Source organism: Ochlerotatus camptorhynchus, unplaced genomic scaffold, assembly GCF_037179485.1.
Source record: "Ochlerotatus camptorhynchus isolate MF236.1 unplaced genomic scaffold, CSIRO-AGI_Acam_v1.1 ptg000374l, whole genome shotgun sequence".
Lineage (NCBI taxonomy): Eukaryota > Metazoa > Arthropoda > Insecta > Diptera > Culicidae > Ochlerotatus > Ochlerotatus camptorhynchus.
In genome coordinates, this window is record NW_027040862.1 from 1,074,098 (window position 1) to 1,097,397 (window position 23,300).

At 41.1% G+C, this 23,300-nt stretch overlaps 1 protein-coding gene across 4 annotated transcripts in view; it reads right to left on the reverse strand.

The window, feature by feature from the left end:
• Nucleotides 1–23,300, reverse strand: part of Orp8 (Oxysterol-binding protein-related protein 8) — a 182,867-nt gene that overhangs the window by 25,974 nt on the left and 133,593 nt on the right. For all 4 annotated transcript variants that reach the window (XM_065232795.1, XM_065232794.1, XM_065232796.1 and 1 more), the window contains one exon: nucleotides 18,179–18,234. In XM_065232795.1, the coding sequence (XP_065088867.1) occupies nucleotides 18,179–18,234 (56 nt within the window). The remainder of the gene's footprint in view (nucleotides 1–18,178; nucleotides 18,235–23,300) is intronic.

Here is a 23,300-nt window from a genome sequence, read left to right on the forward strand (position 1 = left end):
ATGCGCTTGGAATTATACGCGGACTATCCTTATAGATCTTCGCATTATAGATTTTGGAATTGCTCAAAATTCACGTTCCTTGGTATTTTTCAAGAATCGTGGAATCCTCTTCACTCTTGGGAGATCCAGTAAAAACGCTACTAGAGGTTTCCCTAAGCTCCCTAGAAAATATTCTCTGAAATATCTTGGTGTTATCAAGGTTGCAAAGACTCATTTCAGCTAAAACAATGTTTTTCTAAATTATGAAATAATTAGATGCCATGATCAAATTTTGAATTGGTATGATACAAGAAGAGGTTGCAAAGAATGTGTTTGACATATTAAACCTGTTTATTTCACTTCATGAGAGTCACAATCAGCGATTTTTCACAAACTCACTCACTCACTCACTCACTCACTCGGCGATCAGCAAATCGCTGATTGTGACTCATAGAAAGCAAAATTTACAGGTTTTATGTTTCCAACGCATACTTTGTAACCTCTTCTTGTAAGTTACAAGTAAAACATACCATCTTTTGGTTTTATTATTCCGAAAAACATTATTTTAGCTGAAATGAGTCTTTGCAACCTTGGGTGTTATCTCTAGAATTCATTCTAAAATCTGCTCAAATTTGTTTTGGAAAAAAAAATCTAAAATTCTCTTAATAGTTCTTCGAAGAGACTGTAGTTATCCTGAAAATCTAGACCAGTCCAAGGGTCTTGAAATCATATTGTTTTCGAAGAGAGGACGAGGTATATTTTTCCAGATTTGTCACCTAAATTCGTGGGATTTTCCCGGTGACTTCAAATTCCAACCTTTCCAGTTTTCCCGGTGCACTGGTCACTCTGCATTTCACATGTGAAACACTTGTTTTTAATCCCATTATATTTGTTTTACCTATAGCACATTTTGAGAACCAGCTCCGTTAGAAAATTATACCGGATCATATGCTTAACCAAAAGATTAATTTGCGGGCGGACTCCTCCGATGGGAAATAGTAAAAATAACGCTTTCATCTCCAAAATTATTTAAGTTAATTCCACCTAAATTGCAATAGCAGCAAAATTACCATTCTAAAACTTTACTGTGAAGCTAATTTTACGAGCTAACCAGGTTTTCCACGAAGACCTAGAATACTAAATACAGCCACTCTATGCTGTCAAAGCAATGCTTGTCTAGGTATATTTGAATCATTATTCAATCATAAAAGTGCTACTCCAAGCAATAAACAAAAAAAAACTCCCAAGCAAGACCATTATCCTAAATTCTCATTCAGTTAGTTCTCTGAGCTAGTCAAGCTGTTAAGAACAAGAACTAGAAGTATTCAGAAAAAAAATCATTATCTTCTCTTAAAACTGGGTTTAGACAAGGCAAGTCAATTGATCAACTCAACTCAACTTCATCAACTGACTTGAACGTGTAAACTATGCCATTTAACTGAGTTTTTTTTTTTTTTTTTTTTTTTTTCCTTTGGTTTGTTTTCCGTTGATCTTGTTTTCCGTGCTGAGCACCAATGCTACCGACGCCAGGAAGGCAGCTCCCACACCTGGACACTACCTATCGACCCATCAACTCATGAACCGGGGACCAACGGCTTTACTTCCCTTCCGAAGGAAGGCGTGATCAGAGATGCTATGCCTCAGAACATCCCGGCGGCGCCGACTGGGATTGAACCCAGGCCTGCTGGGGTGAGAGGTAATCACGCTTACCACTACACTACCGGCGCCGCTATTTAACTGAGTTGAATTGAAAAAAATGAACCAAGCCAATTGAATTCAACTGAGTTGATCAATGACTTGCCTTGTCTAAGCCCAGCTTAACTCTTAATCAATCTGGCATTTACTCAAAAGCGCTCCAATGCGCTCAAGGGATTGATTTTTGTTGTACACAGCTTGATCGAGCAGACGCAGAATTTACTTGAAGGTTAAATGTTGTCAGACGTAATTAGGTATAACAGCTATTAAGAGACGCACATTTTCCTGGAGCCTGGAAAAATAAACGCATTATTTAAAAAAAAGTTGTGATTTGGTGTGATTTTTAAGAAGCTAATTATTCACTTTCAATCAGAGGTAGCAAATGTCATGAAAATGATTTGAGAAAATATGTCGTGACATTAGTTTCTCCCATACAATTCTAGTGGTGACATCCCTGCAGTAAAAATGTACATTTACCACTTACTTACTTATCCTGGTCCGACATCCCTCAGGATTGCACCTGCATCACAATATTACGCCAATTCACTCGGTCCGTGGCTACTTGTCTCCAATTTCTTGACCGTCCCACACTTCCAAGATCCTGCTCCACTTGGTCTAACCACCTTGCTCGCTGTGCTCCTCTTCTTCTTCTGGCTTGTTGTCCGGCATTCTTAAAACGTGTCCCGCCCATCGTACCCGTCCAGCTTTCGCAACTTTCTGGATAGAGGGTTCGCCATACACCGTTCTCGCATAACCCGCCAAAAATGGTCCTAAGCACTCGTCGTTCGAAAACACCCAGTGCTTGCAGGTCCTCCTCGAGCATCGTCCACTTCTCGTTCCCGTAGAGAACTATCGGTCTTATCAGCGTCTTGTACATGGTACATTTAGTACGAAGATGAAGTTTACCCGACCTCAGGGTCTTGTGGAGTCCGTAGTAAGCACGACTTCCGGCAATAATACGTCGACGAATTTCTCTGCTGCAGTTGTTATCCGACGTCACCAATGATCCGAGGTACACTAATTCATCCACCACCTCGAACTCATCTCCGTCACGCTTCTGCCTATGCGAGCCCTATCTTGCTCGGTTCCTCCAGCTAACAGATACTTTTTCTTCGACGTATTCACCTTTAATCCAACCTTCTCTGCTTCACGTTTCAGCCTGGTAAACGTTCTTCGGACAATGTCCACGTAGTCAGCGAAGCAAATGAACTGGCTGGACTTATTGAAGATCGTGCCCGCATGTTAAAGCCCGCACGTTTCATAACACCTAGCGCAATGTTGAACAGGAGGCAGGAAAGACCATCGCCTTGACGAAGTCCTTTGCGAGTTTCAAACGAGTCCGATAACGCACCCGATATCTTCACGCAGCACTGTACACCATCCATCGTAGCCCTGATCAGTCTGGTCAGCTTCCCGGGAAAACCGTTCTTGTCTATAATCTGCCATAGCTCTTCACGGTCAATAGTATCATAAGCGACCTTGAAATCGATGAATAGGTGGTGCGTAGGGACTTGATATTCACGACTCTTTTGGAGGATCTGCAACAACGTACGGATTTGGTCCGTTGTCGATCGCCCATCCACAAAACCGGCTTGATAACTTCCCACAAATCTGCTTGCTAGCGGCGATAAACGGCGAAAGATGATCTGGGAAAGCACTTTGTAGGCTTCGTTAAGAATAGTGATCACTCGATAGGTCTCACAAGTTTGTCGCCTTTTTTATATATAGACTGTTCCAGAAAGTATAAGCACACTTTCAAAATAACAAAAAATTCATGTTTTTTTAAGTTTTAATAATTTTATTTGGCAAATCATATTTGTATTTGTATTTCAAATGATATTTTACTCTCGTTAAATCAACATATTTAATCATAGCCAAGACTCCTAACTTTTCCTCGAACATGACCCATTAGCTTCTGCACAGTGGTACTTCCCACCATTTTGACCACTTTTGGCTAATCTTTTTTGAATTTTTGGATGTCGTCCGCTGGTTTTATTAATTTTCGAAGCTTTGCTTTGGTTAAAGCCCAAAAAGTCTCGATTGGCCGTGCCTCCGGGCAATTCGGCGGATTCATGTCTTTCGGCACGAAACATACATTTTGACTTTTGTACCATTCTGTCCTTTGCGTAATGACATGACGCCAAATCAGGCCAAAATACTACTTGACCTTCGTGCTGCCTGATCATCGGCAATAATCGCTTCTGGAGACATTCCTTAACGTATTTCTGAGTGTTCATCGTCTCCGTTGTGATGTACGGACTAGATGTTTTACCACACTCGCATATTGCCTGCCAAACCATAACCTTCTTACCGAATTTTTCGGTAAAAATTGCCTTCTCCGTTTCGGGGATGTCCTTGCCTTCGCTTACAGTATAGAATTGTGGTCCAAGAAGCGTTTTGTAATCTAGTTTCACGTAAGTTTCGTCGTCCATTATTATACACCCAGAATTTCGACACAATAACGAATCGTAGAGTTTGCAGGCTAGTGGTTTCACGGACGCGGCCTGTTTTGGGTTCCTTTTGGGTTTTTCTGCTTCCGGTATGTTTTTAGTCTAAGTCTTTTTTTGGCACGCATGACGTTACTCGATGAGGTCCCTAGTTTTTTCGCAACATCCCGAACGGAAGTCGCTGGTTTTCGTTTGTAGGCATCCCTGATCTTTTTATCGATATCCGGACTTACAGGACCGGATTTCCGGCCACTTTTCGGCGCATCTTAAAACGTACACTGTTCTCTATATTTTTTAATCGCAGTTCGTACCGCTCCGACGCTTACACCCTCTTCCTTGGCCAATTTTCTCAAGGAAAGTTCGCTCACAGTGCACCATTTGTGCACGATACTTTTTCGTTGTTCCGGAGTAAGACCACGCATTTTGACAGGAAACACAAAACTGAGCACTTTTTTGATGCTATGTCATTGCTATGTCATGAGCAAACAAAAGGACGCAGCCAAAACATGTTGAAATATTTCATTAAATTCAAAGTGACCGTTAAAATAAGGAGTGCTTATACTTTCTGGAACAGGCTATACTGGACATATTAATCCCTCTTTCCACTCCTCCGGTAGCTGTTCTGTATCCCAGATCCTGACTATCAGTCGGTGCAGACAAGTGGCCAACTTACCCGGGCCCAGTTTGATAATTTCCGCTCCGATACCATCTTTCCCAGCTGCTTTGTTGTTCTTAAGCTGTCGGATATCACCCTTAACTTCACCTATCGTGGGAGCTGGCATGTCCCCCTCATCCGCTGTACCGACGAAGCCATCCCTCCTGCCACCTTGGTCCTCCGCCTCTGTGCCGTTCAGATGTTCATCGTAGTACTGCTTCCACCTTTCAATCACCTCACGTTCGTCCGTTAAGATACCCCCTTCCTTATCCCGACACATTTCGGCTCGCGGCACAAAGCCTTGGCGGGATGCGTTGAATTTCTTGTAGAACTTGCATGTTTCTTGAGAACGATACAGCTGCTCCATTTCTTCGCACTCCAGCTCTTCCAGGCGGCGCTTCTTATCCCGGAAAAGATGGGTTTGCTGTATTCGCTTCTGTTTATATCGCTCCACATTATGACGGGTTCTTTGCTGCAGCATCACCGCCCGCGCTGCGTTCTTCTCGTCCAAAACCGTCTGACACTCTTCGTCGAACCAATCGTTCCGTCGATTCCGCTCCACGAACCCAACGGCGTCTTCAGCAGCTCTATTAATGGCTGCTTTCACGTTGCTCCAGCAGTCCTCAAGAGGGGCTTTGGTGAGCTCTCCCTCATCCGGCAACGCTGCGTCGAGGCATTGCACGTACTCAGTTGCGACTTCGGCCAGCTTCAGTCGCTCCAGCGGCGGGCGTCGGTACCGAATTTTGTTGGCAACGGAAAATTGTTGGCGCACCTTGACCATTAGAAGGTAGTGCTCCGAATCGATATTTGCACCGCGATAGGTCCTGACGTCGATAATGTCCGAGAAGTGCCTTCCGTCGATCAAAACGTGGTCGATTTGCGATTCTGTCTGCTGCGGTGATCTCCAGGTGTACCGATATGGGAGGCTATGCTGGAAGTAGGAAGTACGTATGGCCATGTTCTTAGAGGCGGCGAAATCTATGAGTCTAAGGCCGTTGGCGTTCGTTAGCTGGTGAGCGCTGAACTTCCCTATAACCGGTCTGAATTCCTCCTCCTGGCCGACCTGAGCGTTAAGATCTCCGATGACGATTTTGACGTCATGGCTTGGGCAGCTGTCGTATTCCCGTTCCAGCTGCGCGTATAAAGCGTCTTTTTCGTCATCGTCACTTGCTAAGTGAGGGCTGTGCACGTTGATTATGCTGACATTGAAGAAACGGCCTTTGATCCTCAACTTGCACATTCTGCTATCGATTGGCCACCACCCAATCACGCGCTTCTGCATTCCGCCCATCACGATGAAAGCTGTACCCAGCTCATGTGTATTGCCGCAGCTCTGGTAGATGGTATAACCATCCCTATACGTATGTACCGACGATCCCTTTCAGCAAACCTCCTGCAGCGCTACGATGTCGAACTTGCGGACCCTCAATAAATCGGAAAGAATGCGGGTACTTCCCAAGAAATTGAGAGACTTGCAGTTCCATGTTCCGAGTTTCCAATCGTTAGTCCGTATCCGTTGCTTGGGTCTATGCCGATTGTTCCGGTCCGTATTTACATTGCTTGCTGCCTGTATTTTTGTTTTTTTTTACGGCTAGCTTGTAGGGCCTGCACCAACCCTCATTGTCTCGCCGGGGAACCATCGTGCACAGTACTGTTTAGAGTCCCATGCTGGCACCAGGACGTTGATCAGCCGCTCCTAACATGGAGAACAGACGCCGTTTTGAGCCGCACCTTCATGGTGAACAGATGCTCGAAGACTGCACTCTCCGGAGAGGGGAGTCCCCCCCTTCCCTGTCAGCCAGCATACGACCAAGGTCCCACCGAGGTTGGTTACCCGATCTTCCCTATGGTTACTCGTACCCCAGCCGGCACGGATAGGATAGGAGTTACTGGACAAGAGGCTAAGGACCGCTAGTGGGGTCTATTTTATACTCGAAGTATCAATGGTCCAGCCGTTTACCAGTCCAACATATACCACATCTGCTCTCAATATTGTGACTGAAATTTTAGGAAATAGTGACTTTTTGGTGAAAAAAGTAACCTGCTACTAGTCCTGTCAGCACAAGACCAAATGATGTGATCTGCGTCCTGGTGACCTTGTCCACATTCACAGAGATTGCTGTCCCGCAGCCCAACACGGAACAAGTGAGCGTTTAAAGAATATTGGACATCAGGCGAGACATCACACGAATGAAGTCTCGACCCACCTACAACCCTTTGAATCAAGAATACTTTGACACCTCCATTTATTCTGCCAGCTGGCGAGCGACTGTTGACGATAAATGAAGAAAAATTTACTGTAGGCTCGTTGTTGGCACCCTAAATAAATTAAGTACAGTGAGTTTTGATTTGAAAACAGGTTCAGCTCAGAATTTTACAAACACAATCGTAAACAACTCCAGATCAACAAACTCTCCAAACCGTTATCTGGATTCGTGTCCAACCGACATGCGTATTATTCGCTACTAACAAATGAGTCATGTATCGATTGGACAAGCTGATACCAAATTGTGTACAGAATAGATTCATTATTCATCGCGATTCGATATGAAGACTTTATGAAAAGGACTGCCCTCCACTTTAAGTGCATTGAAAATCTATTATTCATCGCCTCCGACACTTGTCGTCCCGTGCATTGTTGAAGCCCTTTTATCCTTCAACAGCACTGAAATTAATTACGCTAAAACTACCATCCAACCCCCGAGGGTATGCAACCACCGCAGACGCCAGACAACGATTGCTATCTCTCCGACGGGAATTATCCAATCACGACGGGAAAATGTCACTGCAATCTTGCCGACAATCTATCAGAATTGAAAATCAGAAAAAAAAATCACCTAAGTTACTGAGTTACTGCAATCGCAATGCTATCAGGGACCTTGATAGTGAAGCAACACCAGCAATCAGTCCGGTTGGGGGGGGGGGAGGTTTGTTGACAACTGCGGCGGTGCGCTGGGTCAATGATTCTTCCAACCAAGCACAGGCGGCAGAACCGGAGGAGTGTCCTTCCACGTTACAACACAACCCCCGCTATTCAATTTCTCCACAATAAGGCCACTCTCTATGGAGCAGTTAGGTACACTCACACATACAAACACACACACAGCCGATGGGCAATCGTAATCGTTTAGTTCTATTATCCTTCTTAATGTTTTATTATGCCGACTCCCAGTCGGTCAACCAGAAAGCCACCTCACACTCGCTTCAATACATATGTATATGATCAAACGAGTGTGGCTGCAACTGTTAGAAAGCTTTTCGCCATGGCGAAATCGGTTCGTTATTTATTCAGTTTTTCCCTGCAGTACTTTTCGGCCTAAACGGTAAAAGTGAAAGCTGTTAGGTACGCGGGGTAAGCGGATGCCCAGGCGGAATTCCTTCGGCAACGACTTGGTGCCACTTTTGTGCCGACATCGTGGATAGACTGGGCTGGAAGGAACATTTATTGCCCAACTTGCGGAATGCGTGGTAGTTGACCCTTTGCCGGACTTGGGTCGGAATTGCTAGTTGGAATAGGACAAATTGATAGTCCAATTCAGGGGCCGCATTATGCCACCAAGATGAAACGACTTTTTCGTACAAAAACGCTTCGTTTCGACTTCCCCAGCTGTAGCATTCGTGTAATTTCGGAGAATTTTTGCACAAATAACGCTTGCCCATATGAAAACAAATTCCAAACATTGTCGTGGCAAGCAGCTGCCTTCACTGGGTGGATAAATATTGTTCGGCGATTTCAGCACCTGGAGTCATATCTACACAGAAAAAAAATCTAAACTTGTATTTATTTTCACGTAAACTGACTCACGACTCATCTCAAAAACTTTAGACTTAAAAGACATTCACACTACTTTTTCGAACTGTGTATCTGGTCGTGTACATCATAATCCGCATTGGAGGTGATGAAATGTTGACGCTCATATATACGCATCAATGAGCGAGCCCCTACATCATTGTATTCTGCTGGTGGGTGTCTAGAATTGCGTATCGTGCAGAGAACGGAAAGCAATCAAAAGTGACCTTCACCGTCAATGTATAGACATGGCGAGATATGGATGAAGTAACGCGTTTTCATAACACAAACTTCTTAGCGGTTTCAGTTAACCCCAAATAAGGTACACGTGAGTGATGGTTGAAGTAGGATGATAACAACTGCGGTAGTGAATATTCAATGCCTAAAATTAGAACTTCAGAGAAGTTCCGAGAACCTCAGATGGATTTCTAGTACTATGGGGCAGTTCAATTAATTTCAGGAGAATATCAGGAACGTCCAAGAGGTGCGGAAAATTAAAGTATAGTCCATAAAACTTCTGGGAAGATTAGAGAACTTAAGAAAAAATTCGGAAATTCCCCACGCATTCCAAGAAGTTCATGGAAGCCCAGCGAACGGCTTAGAGATCTTTAGGTCAATTCCAGATCATCACCAGGAAATTAGTGAGAACTTCAGGGAAGTTCTTATTAACTTCACAAAAAATGTTGGAACTTTGATATGCTGATCATTTCAAGGAAGTTTCATAATTCTGGAATATTTTGGAAACTTTAGGGGAGCTTAAAGAGCTTCAAGGCGGATCCATTTGCTTCAGTAAAGGGTGATACGGTCAAAATTTGGTCAATATCAACTTGACGTATTTCTTTCAATTTTGCATTTAAAAAACCTGAACACCCCTCATTTTGAAGGTGTGTGTGTGTAGAATGTTGCTCCTATTTTGATTTTGGAATTCACTGTTCAGTTGTCAAAATGCCGTCCAAGCAAGAAGAGCAGCGTATCAAAATTTTGCTCGCGCATCGCGAAAATCCGAGCTACTCGCACGCAAAGTTGGCAAAATCGCTAAAAGTTGCCAAATCAACCGTTACAAATGTAATTAAAGTGTTTGGGGAACGTTTGTCGACAGCCAGGAAGTCTGGATCGGGGGGAAATCGAAAACCGGAAGCCGCTGAGACGACAAAGAGAGTTGCCGGTAGTTTCAAGCGAAACCCTAACCTCTCTCTCCGAGATGCCGCAAATAAGCTGGGTGTATCGTCTACAACCGTGCATCGAGCCAAAAAACGAGCCGGACTATCGACTTACAAGAAGGTAGTGACTCCAAATCGCGATGATAAACAAAATACGACGGCCAAAGCGCGATCCCGGAGGCTGTACACGACGATGCTGACGAAGTTTGACTGCGTGGTAATGGACGACGAAACCTACGTCAAAGCCGACTACAAGCAGCTTCCGGGACAGGAGTTTTATACGACAAAAGGAAGGGGAAAGGTAGCAGATGTTTTCAAGCACATGAAACTGTCAAAGTTCGCAAAGGAATATCTGGTTTGGCAAGCCATCTGTACCTGTGGCTTGAAAAGCAGCATTTTCATAGCTTCCGGGACTGTCAACCAAGAAATTTACGTGAAAGAGTGTTTGAATAAACGTCTGCTGCCTTTCCTGAAGAAACACGGTTGTTCCGTACTGTTTTGGCCGGATTTGGCATCTTGCCATTACGGTAAAAAGGCCATGGAGTGGTACGCCGCCAACAACGTGCAGGTGGTTCCCAAGGACAAGAACCCTCCCAACACGCCAGAGCTCCGCCCAATTGAGAAATACTGGGTTATTGTCAAGCGGAACCTAAAGAAGACCAAAAAAACTGCTAAGGGCGAGCAGCAGTTCAAGGCAAACTGGCTTTCTGCGGCGAAGAAGGTGGACAAGGTGGCTGTACAAAATCTGATGGCAGGGGTCAAGCGTAAGGCCCGGCAATTCGGATTTGGAAAAGCGGAAGCCTAACTGAATATTTTTCCTGAATTTTATACTAATTGAACTTGAAAAAGAAATTTAATTTGATTTTTTAAATAAACGATTTCACCGATTTACACGCGTTTTCCCTTGACCAAATTTTGACCGTATCACCCTTTAAAACTGAAGAGACTTTTTAGAAGGTCTGACAACTTCAGGGAAGAGAAGTTCAGTGATGTAGAGAGAACTAAGGCACAGTAGAACTTTAATTGACCACGTTTATTCCAATTTTGATTCCATTTGTTAAGTTACGGATACTGATTTGAAAACAACCGATCATGCGACATTTATGATTAATGTATTAGATAATATAAATAACAACGATGAATTAGTAAAATTGAAGTGCTGGAGGAAATATTGTTCTCGAGATCCTGACCAGATAGAAAGTTACTGTCTTGAACAAAGTTGTTCAGGAGGTTAAAGCCTATTTTTGATGCACAATGTTTCAGAATTTTCTCACTAGGCGGCACTAGTAAAAAAAAGAAATTTTCACGTACAAAATATCTCGAGATCCTGTCCAAATAGAAAGTTACTGTCCTCGGCAAGTTGGCTGGTGAACAGTAGTTCAGAATTTTCTCACTGCGCTGTGCTAGTATACACGTGCAATCCTCATATATGCTACAGCTCGAGATCCCGAACAGCTAGAAAATTACTGTCTTCGGCAAAGTTGTTAATGAGATCAAAGCTTTTTTGCTGGTGAACAGTAAATAGTTCAGAATATTTTCGGTATGCGGCGCTAGTGTGCATGTAAAATATGTGTATATGCTATAGCTTAAGGTCAGGAAGTAGCTGTCATCGTCAAAGTTGTACATGCGGCAATGTTCTTCCGGATGGTGAACATGTAAATGTGTTTTGTTCAAAGCTCTCTCATTTTACGTCCAATTTTTGATCTCCTTAGGTTATTTGAATGGTATGGATAAACTGACGCGATTGGTCAAGGCGACGATGGATCGAGTGATGTGCGTTGTTCGAGTATCGGGGACACTCTCGAGTCCCTTTGAATCTCGAAGGGGGTTACGGCAGGGTGATGGACTTTCGTGTCTGCTGTTGAACATCGCGTTAGAATGTGTGATCAGAAGAGCTGGGATAGACACGAGTGGCACGATATTCAGGAAGTCCATCCAGCTCCTTGGCTTCGCCGATGACATTGACGTTATGGCACGGAACTTTGAGATGGTGGCGGAAACGTACATCAGACTGAAGGCTGAAGCTAGACGGATTGGACTTGCCATCAACGCATCAAAGACAAAATACATGAAAGGAAGAGGTTCTAGAGAAGACAATGTTAGCCTCCTACCCCGAGTTCAGATTGACGGTGACGAAATCGAGGTGGTCGATGAGTTCGTGTATTTGGGCTCACTGGTGACCGCCCAAAATGATACCAGCAGAGAAATTCAAAGACGCATTATGGCAGGGAATCGTGCCTACTTTGGACTCCGGAGGACGCTCCGGTCGAATAAAATTCGCCGCCGCACGAAGTTAACTGTCTACAAGACGCTGATTAGACCGGTGGTCCTTTACGGCCACGAGACCTGGACTATGCTCGTGGAGGACCAACGCGCCCTTGGTGTTTTCGAACGGAAGATGTTGCGTACCATCTACGGTGGAGTGCAGATGGATGACGGAACGTGGAGGAGGCGAATGAACCACGAATTGCACCAGCTGCTGGGAGAACCATCCATCGTTCACATTGCAAAAATTGGGCGACTACGGTGGGCTGGGCACGTCGTAAGAATGCCGCACGACGACCCAGTGAAAATGGTTCTAGAAAGCAACCCAACAGGAATAAGAAGAAGAGGCGCGCAGCGGGCAAGGTGGATCGACCAAGTAGAAGGTGACCTGCGGACCCTTCGCAGACTACGAGGCTGGCGAACTGTGGCCATTAATGAATCATTACAAACTGGACATGTGCCACAAATTTGGAAGGAATCCTCAGTGGTCCCTATTCAAAAAGTTGCTGGAACGATTAAAGCCGAAGAGTTTCGTCCCATCAACATGTTGCACACATTAGAGAAAATTTTAGAGCTTGTTGTTAAAACGCCAGCTGTTGGAGTATTTAAATAGTAATAGTTTGTTGATACCAGAACAATCGGGATATCGGGAAGGTCATTCTTGTGAAACCGCGTTGAATTTGGTATTAGCGAAGTGGAAAAATAACTTGGAGTGTAAATATACGATTGTTCCTGTTTTTTTTTTTTTTTTTATCTTAAACGCACTTTTGAAACAATTTCTAGGCCCTTATTGTTAAGATCAATCAAGCGTTTTGGAATTACGAGTACTGCATATAAATGGTTTGAAAGATATATGTCAGAACTCAACGGACTGTTTTTAATAATTCTGTTTCCAGTCCCGTCGGGAATAACCTTGGAGTGCCCCAGGGAAGTGTATTAGGGCCCCTGTTATTTATTATGTATATTAATGACTTGCGACGTGTTTTACGATTTTGCGACATTAATCTTTTTGCAGATGATACTGTGTTATTCATTACAGCTAAGGATTTAGATGATGCCGTTTTAAGTACACTTGAATGAAGATTTGCGTTCTCTAAGTAGATGGTTGAAGTATAAGCAGTTGAAATTGAATTACAAGTAAAACTAAATTTATGGCAATTTCGGGGAATCGATTAAATGAGAACGTCTCTGTTGTAATTGATGATGAGACTATTGATCGCGTTCGGGAGATTAAATATCTTGGCGTGATTATTGATGACACACTTAAGTTCAACTCTCACATTCACAATGTCATCAAGAAAATTTGCCAAGAAGTATGGAATTCTATGTCGCCTGAAAAACGATTTAACTATTGCCAGTAAAATACAGCTATACAAATCAATCATCTCTCCTCATCTAGGCTTTTGCCCTTCCATTTTATTTCTGGCCAATGCAACACAAATATCGAGATCGATGTAATAGATTCACTTCCTCAACTTTGATGCTAGACGCCTTACAATCGTTGTCGGTGAAGCAAAGAATTGTATATTTGACTATGGTGTTCATTTTTAAAGTAGTTAACGGATTGCTGCCTCGATATTTGTGTGATCGAATTGAAAGAGGAAGTGACTTTCATAGATATAATACTAGAAACGCGGCCGAAATTAGAACACTACATTTCTTGACCTGTGCTTCACAAAATTCATTATATATTTAAGGAATAAATCAGTGGCGTCGCGTCCACATGTGCAACCTGTGCACGACACAGGTGTAAACAATTAAAAAAATGCGTTTAGATTTTTATAGATTTTATGGTCACATTATAGCTGTACTTCTTTACTCCAGACCACAAGTGACCATGAATACACTATTTTATAGTGTGGTTCAATTAAATCTTCGACCTTGGTTTGCTTCAAAAAGGGTTAAATTCAGTTGGAATGGTCTGCTTAATCCCTAATGCATTGATTTCTTACCATGTCAATATCACTACCATGACAAAACTCGTTAAATAGTGCACCTAAAAGCGAGCTTTTTTGGGAGGCGGGTGGCAAGTTTGTGAATGGCCAAATGCCTGATGTAAGCCAAGCAGACCTTCTATCACCTCTTGAAACATACCACAAATTTTCCACAATACATGGCGGTTTGCACCACTGGTTGTAATTGAAGCTTTCAGCAGCTACGCGTCAAACGGGAGCAAAACGGAAACAGCAGTCTGGTACGCTTTGGACGTTATCATACTTGCAGACCGGTTTGAATGTGTGAGTTTAAATTAGAAGAACATTTGTAATGTATGGGTGCCCAAAGTGTGCATTTCTCGCTGTGCACTTGGATATCTGATTGCAGACAAAGAGAGTAATGGAGAAAGAGAGCGTAAAAACCCGCTCTCACTCTCTTGTCAGTTGTGAATCCCTCAATTACCGATAGTTGCGCCGGTGCGTCTGTCAAAACTTATGAGCTTCCCCTGGTTCATGCTGATAGTGTTGTTCTGATGAATAAAGAGTTGATTAATTCAAGTTCGCTACCCAGGGGACTATGAATTTTCTCTAGATTTTTTACTTCACAGTCCTGCCTCTTCCACGGGTTGGATTAAAGTGGACGAGAAAGAACTTGGGATTCCTCAGAAAGGCCGCTAAAACAATTCTTGGCCTTCGTTCCGGAAACCGAAAAAACGATCTGATCAAAGGGCGATCTCCGATTACCTTCCGATTCGATCAGAGATACTATCTCTTTTCCTCCCAAGTATCCCACATTTGCCTAGCTCACTCCAATCTTTAACTTAAAGTGTTTTTCTTATTATTAAATTTCCGACGACAAGTAATCCTACAGGGAGATTATACTCAATCCCACGGATCAAATTTGATGCCACCTCAAATGAGAAAACTTACGCGCCTAGTGAGCGAATGAACAAGTAATGAGTGAAATTTCATGCAGGGATAATTTACTCTTGATATGAGTTCACCAGTTGCATACAAGTGAACTGGGATAGTGCGTGTCGTTTCGAGTAGTAACAGTGAACATTTGTAGCATTTGAACTTATTAGAATACCACTACATTGTTTTGTATCAAAAAATGTTTTCGGAAGTGTTTGACAGATATTCTTTATTACACTTCAGTCGAAAGACTTAACCTTTTGATAAAAACTAGAATTCAAGCTGAACATTGCATTAGGTCCTAAGTAACATTGATAGATTCTCTCCGTCGACTTTCTCTTTGTATCTCCACGGCCATGTAAATACATTCCCAAGTATTTTCAGCACACAGATCGATAAAAGAAGCTTTTATCTAGCATCTAAAACGACAAACACAACAATAAATGGTTAAGAGAATCGATCAATATTACTTAGGACCTAATGCAATGTTCAGCTGGAATAAGTTAAGTTTTGCAATTCCTCCTACTTCGGTTAGCGCGAAAAGGGCCACACAAGTTTTGTTTAATCAAGATGATAGGTTCTTCAAATGTTACGTTAGGTAGTGATTAATATAGTGATGGTACACTATAAAGAACAAAGCTTGGTGCACAGGTAAACAAATGAGGCACGCGACGCTGTTGGAATAAATGTTTCCAATTCGACGCCTAGATATATTAAACGTTCAACAACACTTACCGAATTTAAAAGACACTGCATTTCACACGTTAAAACTGCCGTTTGAACAGTTATCCAGTGATTTTTTTTTTATGAATTGACAAATTATGTATCTTGACGAAGTTATCTCTAATGGATTATTTTGTATGAATAGCTGTCATAATGACTTTTTAATAATTATTGTAGCACTGCAAAAATTATTTTTGTTCGTCACGATGGTGATGATGGATTTTAAAATTTGATTTAATAGTAGTAGATTTAAAAAAATAATCTACTAAGGTTTGAGTTTAGCGACTGAATTTAAAATCTGCCTTTTTTTTCTCTGTTGAGACGTAACACCACTGCGACCAGTAATTTGGTCTGTTGTCCTTAGTTTAGTGCATGTCGTATTACTCTATCACTATTGAGAAATGATGGCGTCATTCTTGCCTTCATCGCAAGGAATCGGCTATACCCTTTGGATTGTTGGAACACCCTTCAAAGGCGCACCCCTTTTTCAGTCAAAATTTGATTCCTTAGCAACAAATTAAGGAACGGCACCGATAATGACCTGACCATGCGTCAGAACCCTAGTCTTAACCACTTCAAACTAGGGATCAACGAATAGAAGATTAGGAATCACATAGATGAAGACTAACTCATTTTTTCCTTGTTTCAAGATCATCGTCGGTCCAGGCAAACCCGAGGACTTATCACTATCAACAAGGCATAAAAAGTAATAAAGACTAAGCTGTGTTCCTTTGATTGCTGAAAAAACCTTGTAGTATGAAGTACTCTAGACTAGCAACCGGTGGTAGATCTTACATCCCGTATCGTACCACGAAAAGGTGATCTGGAAGATGCCTTGAGTTAGTAGTAAGTTTTCTGGCAAATGTCATATGATAGCATCAGATTGCGGGGTTGCTAGTGTAATAGGATGCTTTGTTGATTTTTTATTAGCTCTTGATCGCTTGTAATACTTATGAATATTCTAGGTAGACAAAAAGGCTAACTAAGAGGTGGACGTCTAAGCTATTCCACATTGATATCGCTGAGAAGCAACTCTAGAGGGAACTTATATCTGTAACTGTAACCAGTTTGAACAAACCTGGATGAAATGTCATATTTCATTATCTTAAAGATTAATCGTCCAGCTCAAAACTTTGTAGGGGTAAGAGGTGGGACCAACATCATCATCAGAAGTTTTTCTCGGGAAAAGTCGGAAAATTTACTCAAACTATGAGTGACTTACGTTTTAGCGATTTTGAGCAATCTGAACTTTTTGTCCATGTGCGAATGGTTCGGAAAATATATTTTTTTTTCTAAATCATTAAAAATAAACTCACGCCGACCCACGCCACCACGCCGCCGCCGCCGGCAGAAAATAACATATCACGCCACCGCCGAGAATATTTTGATCGGCGCACAGGTCTAATTCCCAGTCATTTCCCGGATTTCATAGTTCTCTTTTAAGGAAAAAATAATCGATATATTTTATTGTAATTTTGAGTAAAAATTTAAGAAATAATATTAAAACTCAAATCTTTCAAAATGTCCATGTTTAATATTTATATTTTATCAAAAAAATAAACACATGAAAAATTAAAACTTTTAAAAAATTGAAAACTTAAGACACTGCAAGTTTACCAAATCGTCGAACAACAACTTTTGGTTAAATTTTTTAACGTGTCCACCCTGCAGTTTGGGTCTACCTTCAACTGATTAAAAAACGCTTTTTTTGCAAGCATCGTACATATGATATGAACACCATGTTAAAAAACACTTAAATTCAAAATTGCCCCAGAATAGATTTCGAATTAATTGAGTAGTAGAAAAATGCCGATTGATTAAACAAAAAAACCTGTTTTAATTTTGCCGTGAAATTTTAAAAGCGGACATGTTGGCTTCGGCAATACCTTAACCTTTTATCGTCAGGGGGTAAACAACGTCCTTGAGAGCTCAATGTTGGTATGTGGATACATTGTGTTTGAGAGCATCTATTGGCCAAATTTGAGTGCTCCTGACGATAATAGGTTAAGGTATTGCCGAAGCCAACATTTCCCCTATATGACCCATTGTACTTTGGAAGAAAAAAATGGCCACATCCAGATATGTTTCGAATGCCCCCGGGGAACTGGTCAGAGCGGGAGTAGCAAACTATTATCAAATTTTTGGGAACTCCAAGACTAGTCGAATAAATAATGTTGACCCCATCTAAAAATAAACTAAAATCTAATTAAAAATTAAATTTTTTCAATACTTTTCAATATTTTGTAGGTAGTTGACAATCTAGAATTACGGACTTTGCAATATTTGAGCATTTGAGCAAAACAACTTTTTTTTTTAGCAACAGCATCTATTAGTCATCTGAGCTACTATATAACCGCATCATCCCACAGTGCAGCGACATTTTTGTTACAAGTCCACGAAAGTTGTGTGACCCGTGTTGCCATGTGTTTGTAGACCTGTCAGCCGTAAATCAATTCAAAAAACGGTCAGCGAAACCCAAAATTTTCCCACAAAACTTCCGCAAATTCGTCCGAAATAAAACTCCCCTCTATTATTAGCCGTGTGTTTATCAAGATATACCCAAGATAAAAAAAAAACATACACCTTAAATCCAACGACCTCAAAATTGGACTCACCTTATCTGGAAAGCCGGCGTCGATCTTTGGACTGCTGTCGTTCCATCCTGAGATTCCTAGAAAGAATTTCATAGCTCATGTACTGATTTGTCTTCTCCTGGTTGATGTATTTGTTGAAGTTGTTGAATATAGCAGCTGAGCGCTAACTCGTCTCGTGCTTCTTCTTCTTCTTCTTATCTCGCATCGGTTATATATTTAGAGCAGGTGCACTGCACACAACACTGTTAATTAGTATTACTGCTACTGCGGGTGCGGCTGCCGCTACTACTACTGATGATGACGGTTTCTTTTGAATTCATGACACAAACGAAAAAAAAAACAACAACCACTATTCTGTTTTTGGTCAAGCATTAATACAATCTACCGCGTACAGAGGAAAAAGTAGAATAGAATGAACAAAAGGACAAGCTCTAAGTAAAAAAAAAAAAACATTCGAAACACGATTGTGCTCTACCGCAAGCTACTGACTGGTATCACATGCTTTCTTGCAAAGGTCGATTCGCTTTCTTCTCTTGTTTCCGAGCCGTTAATCGCGGATTACCAAACGGGTGGGTGTTCATGTTGTGTTTATCAGACAAAACGTCGAAACGTCATCCCTGAGGCGAGGCCACCAATGCACTCACTGTGTTGATATGTGTGTGTTTGTATGGTGCAATTGTTGGTCACACGACTTGATACCGAGAGCGAAACTCGAAAAAAAAAAATAGTTTGTACCGGCCGCCGATGATGGCTCATTAAAATTCCTGCTGTTTATCTGTATGTCTCTTCCCGATTCCCTCAGATTGTGTTTTTTTTTTCACTTTTGATGTCTCGTGAATCGCTCGGATTGCAAAACTGTTTAAACTGCAAAACGTAAACAACGCCTCGCTCGCTGTCACATTTGATGAGGACATTCGGCATTCGCGCTCAAGTTCAACACGGGGCGGTATTTTGCAGTCGCAGTCTTTGTATAAATTTAAATTTGTTGACTAATATTGTGAATCTCTTGGGGCGTAATGGGAAATGTGCGCACGGTGGGTTTTCATGGAGGAAACGGTTCGCCGAAATGGCTGCCCGAAACGTCTATCAAACAGAACGTCGTTATCGCGTAAAGCCCCACCCTAATTAAAATGTTATGATGAATTTTCTCAACGACGTGTTCGGGGTATCATCCAAACAAATTTGTGGAATAGTTCAACCAAAAATTATCGTTAGTGTATGGTATTTTTATTACGGTAGTTGTTAGCGTTAGTGTTAGCGCGTTAGCGTTGTTATGATATACTTCGTAGATTGGATACTAGCGACACTCACGTCTCTTCTGAAATTCTCAGTTAGACTAGGAATAATGCTGGGCAGTAATCATTAGTTCCATTCTAAACAAGAGTAACAGAAGCATGACTGTCGCTATTCCCGGCCACGCCCATCTTTACCATAACTAGGGATAGGGAAGGAAATATTGATGTAGTACTTACTTAACGAGCGGCCACCGACTTAGCGACACCCTCATAAGTGCTACGGAGTTGGAGGGTTGGGTAGGGTATTCGGTTAGGATTCACCTCAAGTTGGCGATGCAACCAAAAGGATGTATTGTTTATTTGTTGTTTATTTAATCTCTCGATAGCCGGCTATCGAAAGAACATATTCATTTTGTTTAGTGATCATGAATTTTAAGAGTCATGACGGAGAGCTTGGGATTAAACCCATGATTTTCTGCTCAGTAAGCAAAAACGATCCCACCAGGGTCATCGAGCATCTTAGAACCATAACGCTTCGCGACAATACAGGACTACGGAGGTTAATGTTCAATATCAAACATACAAATGATGGTGGCGATTTATTGTGCTGTGGAAGAGCTTGGGGTTAAATCCATGATTTTCTGCTCAGTAAGCAAAATCGATCCCTCCAGGGTCATCGAGCATCTCATAATCCACAGCGCTTCGCGTCAAAGTACGAATATATGGATGAACTATCTATTATTGAATAACTATTATTTACGATAATTTTATTAGGGTAGTCGCTTCAATGCACGGCAATTTAGCAGGGAAAAAAACATTCATGGTATTCATTTTATAAGGTTATTTTATTGAAATGGGCCTCCTTTTCGTGAAAATGATGATTAGGGTGATCCTATTTTTTTCTTATATCATAAATATAACTTTTTTGTTTGAAGTAATAGGTAGTTTCAATCTGCAGCTAAGATGTAGAGAAACATATTTCAATCAACTTTGCTACAGAAACAATTTCTATTGAAGCGCTACTAGAGCTGCTTTTCTGCTATAAGTTATGGTGTCCCTAAAAACAGTTTTTCAATGCCAACGTTTTGGTTTCAAGTGTTACGAAAAAGTGATCTTGAGAAGAGTTGTTGGGAAAATTTTGAGGCGTATTTAAATTAAGTTAAGGCGTATTTTTGCCGAACAACTCATTTGAGTATAAATTAAAATTATATATAATTTAACCCAAAAACCATGTAGTCTTCAAACGTCAATATCGCATGTAGTTGGATAGATAATTTTATTCTTGATACGGCATAAAATATGGAACATTTGAGGTCAAAACTACGAGAACAACTTTTGTTAGAATGCAGTAAATTATCATTAAAAATTCCAGAAAATAAAAATAAAACGTGTAGCTCAAAAATATCTCAACATAACAACTTGCTATCTTCAGCTCAAATGTACATTGGAACAAGTTATAATGATGGGATGGGACTAGTTCAATGATGGGATGATGCCCATAACGATCTACGGCTGACAATCTCTTAGAAGATAATCAATCAATCAACTTAATTCTAACTTAAACCTAAACTTAGCACACCATAGCATAGATCGAGTTGCATAAATGCGTAGGTGGTACGAGCTCTAATCTGCCAGGAGACCCACCTCCATCCGATAATGTTAGGTAGTAATTTGGGATTAATCATTACCTCTTAGATAAAGGATGTGTTTTCTTCCAACAGACTACAACAGTCCTGGCCACGTCCTTGCAACTGATGGGTATGGGAAAGGAATGTTAGTCCGACATTTACTCAAGAGAATTCTAACTTAAACCTAAACTTAACCAGAAAATAAATTTGAAAAAAAAAATCTTTGCAGAATCGTATGCCAGTTTAAAGAGAATTTTAAGGAACTTCCGAAGGAAGTTTAAGGAGAGTTTCCTGAGAATTGACCACTTTGTCAAGCGTGGTTTTGGCGTGACTTTCTACCAGAGATTTCACAAAACTGCAAAACAGTCTGGGAATTTTGAAAGAATACTCTCTAAATTCAAAGAGGGCATATCAAAAGGTTTCTAATGATTTTTTTTTTCAAGGTGATGTTACTTTGATTGGTAACAAATTTGAAGAACCTGACTGTTGATGGGTCAAGATTATGGAGCCAGAAATTTTTGAAAAGTGTAACAATGAGATGTATGAGATCTACGACATCTCAAACTCGTAAAAATACACTATACGCCACGCCCTAAGCAAATTCAATATCCCAGACATTGATAAATTTTCTAGATTATGGGACATGACAAAAAATGTTTTCAATGTTTTAAATTAACAAAAATAGTCAAAATTTCGGACATCGAAAAACTTTTAACGATGGCAAACATTAACAAAAAATTGCCTGTCTGGGGCTTAGGAACTGTTCGTTAACTATTTGTTTTGTATTACTTCTGCGTGAAGTCAACGATTTACATAGTTGAAGATGCTAATTTCAAATAACAGATTAAAGCGGCAATTTTTATACGATAGATGATTAGGAGATGAAAGTATAGAGTTGATAGTTCCGTTAGAGTGCGGCAGTGTGAAAATTGTATATAGAGAGTAGAAAGCGAGCAAGGACAACTTTTTTTTTATGAAGGTACAAATCGGTTTGATCATCTCTCTTTACCAAACTCCCCTGTTGGAGAGGGAAGGTGAGGGGATGATCACCGACTCGCTCATGTACCGACGATGTGTTTGAAACAGTTCTATCGATTGTACCGCACTCAAGATGTTATCTGAAGGAAGGCATCCAGTCGTAGGTTTGAAAATTGCAGCTATTGTTATCTCTACACGGTATGTACTCCTGTCATCGTCGACTTGACGATCTCGAGGGGACACGGGTAGGGGAGGTGCTGCTACTGTACCTTTCGACCAATGACAGTAATGGATGGTAAGCTCCTATCCAGAGTTATGTACTTTAACTTAGGAACTGTTAACGATTTTCACTGGAATCATTTAAGAAAATCTCAAGCGGCGCCGGTGGTGTAGTGGTAAGCATGATTGCCTCTGATTCCAAAGGGCTTGGGTTCAATCGGGATTTTCTGAGGCATAAAATCTCGGATCACGAAGGGAAGTAATGCTGATGGTCTCCGGTCCATGAGTTGATGGGTCGATAGCTGGGTCGAGGTGCGGGAGCTGCCTCCCTGGCGTCAGTAGCACCGGAACTCAGTACAGAAAAAATATTGATGGAATACAAATCAAGGAAAAAAATAAAAAATCTTGGTGGATCTTGGACTTGTACAATTTTCGATTTTCTCAAATTTTATTCTTGGTATCTCATATTAAGGAACGTTTCAGAATTCCGAGCTTGAAGAAATATTTAAGATTTTAAGTTAAATATTCAAGACATCGGACTTCGAATTTTTAATGTCGCAGAAATTAATAAAAGAGGCATTAAAATATACTCGAAAGCTCCAATCAAATTCTCGGCTATTCACCGTTTGTTTTTGATTCCCAGTTTTTCGTAAGATTTCAAGATTATGTTGAAGGTATTTGGACAATTTTTTTGGGTTTTCAGAATTAATCCTAGTATTCTTAGGATTTTAGTTTCAGATATTTTTTGCGTTCTAGTTTTTAAAGATCAATTTGGCGTTTTCATTTTAGTTGTTTGGCGTTGTACATCGTTTTAAAAGGTTTTTTTTTTTCAAATTGAGGCCATTTGAATTTTGGTGTTTATTAGACCATTAATTTTGGCGATGTAAAAATCATTTTGGAGTTTTTAATATTTTTAACGGCAGTGTAGGTGATTTGAATAAATATAAAAACTACAAAATGGCCATGAAAAACACAGCAGATACCTTAAAATCGCGTTCAAATAGCTCAAAACCACAAAAACAGTGTATGAGCAAGTCAAACGCGCACTCTTTTGCACGTTTGAGGACCTACCTCAAATCCCCT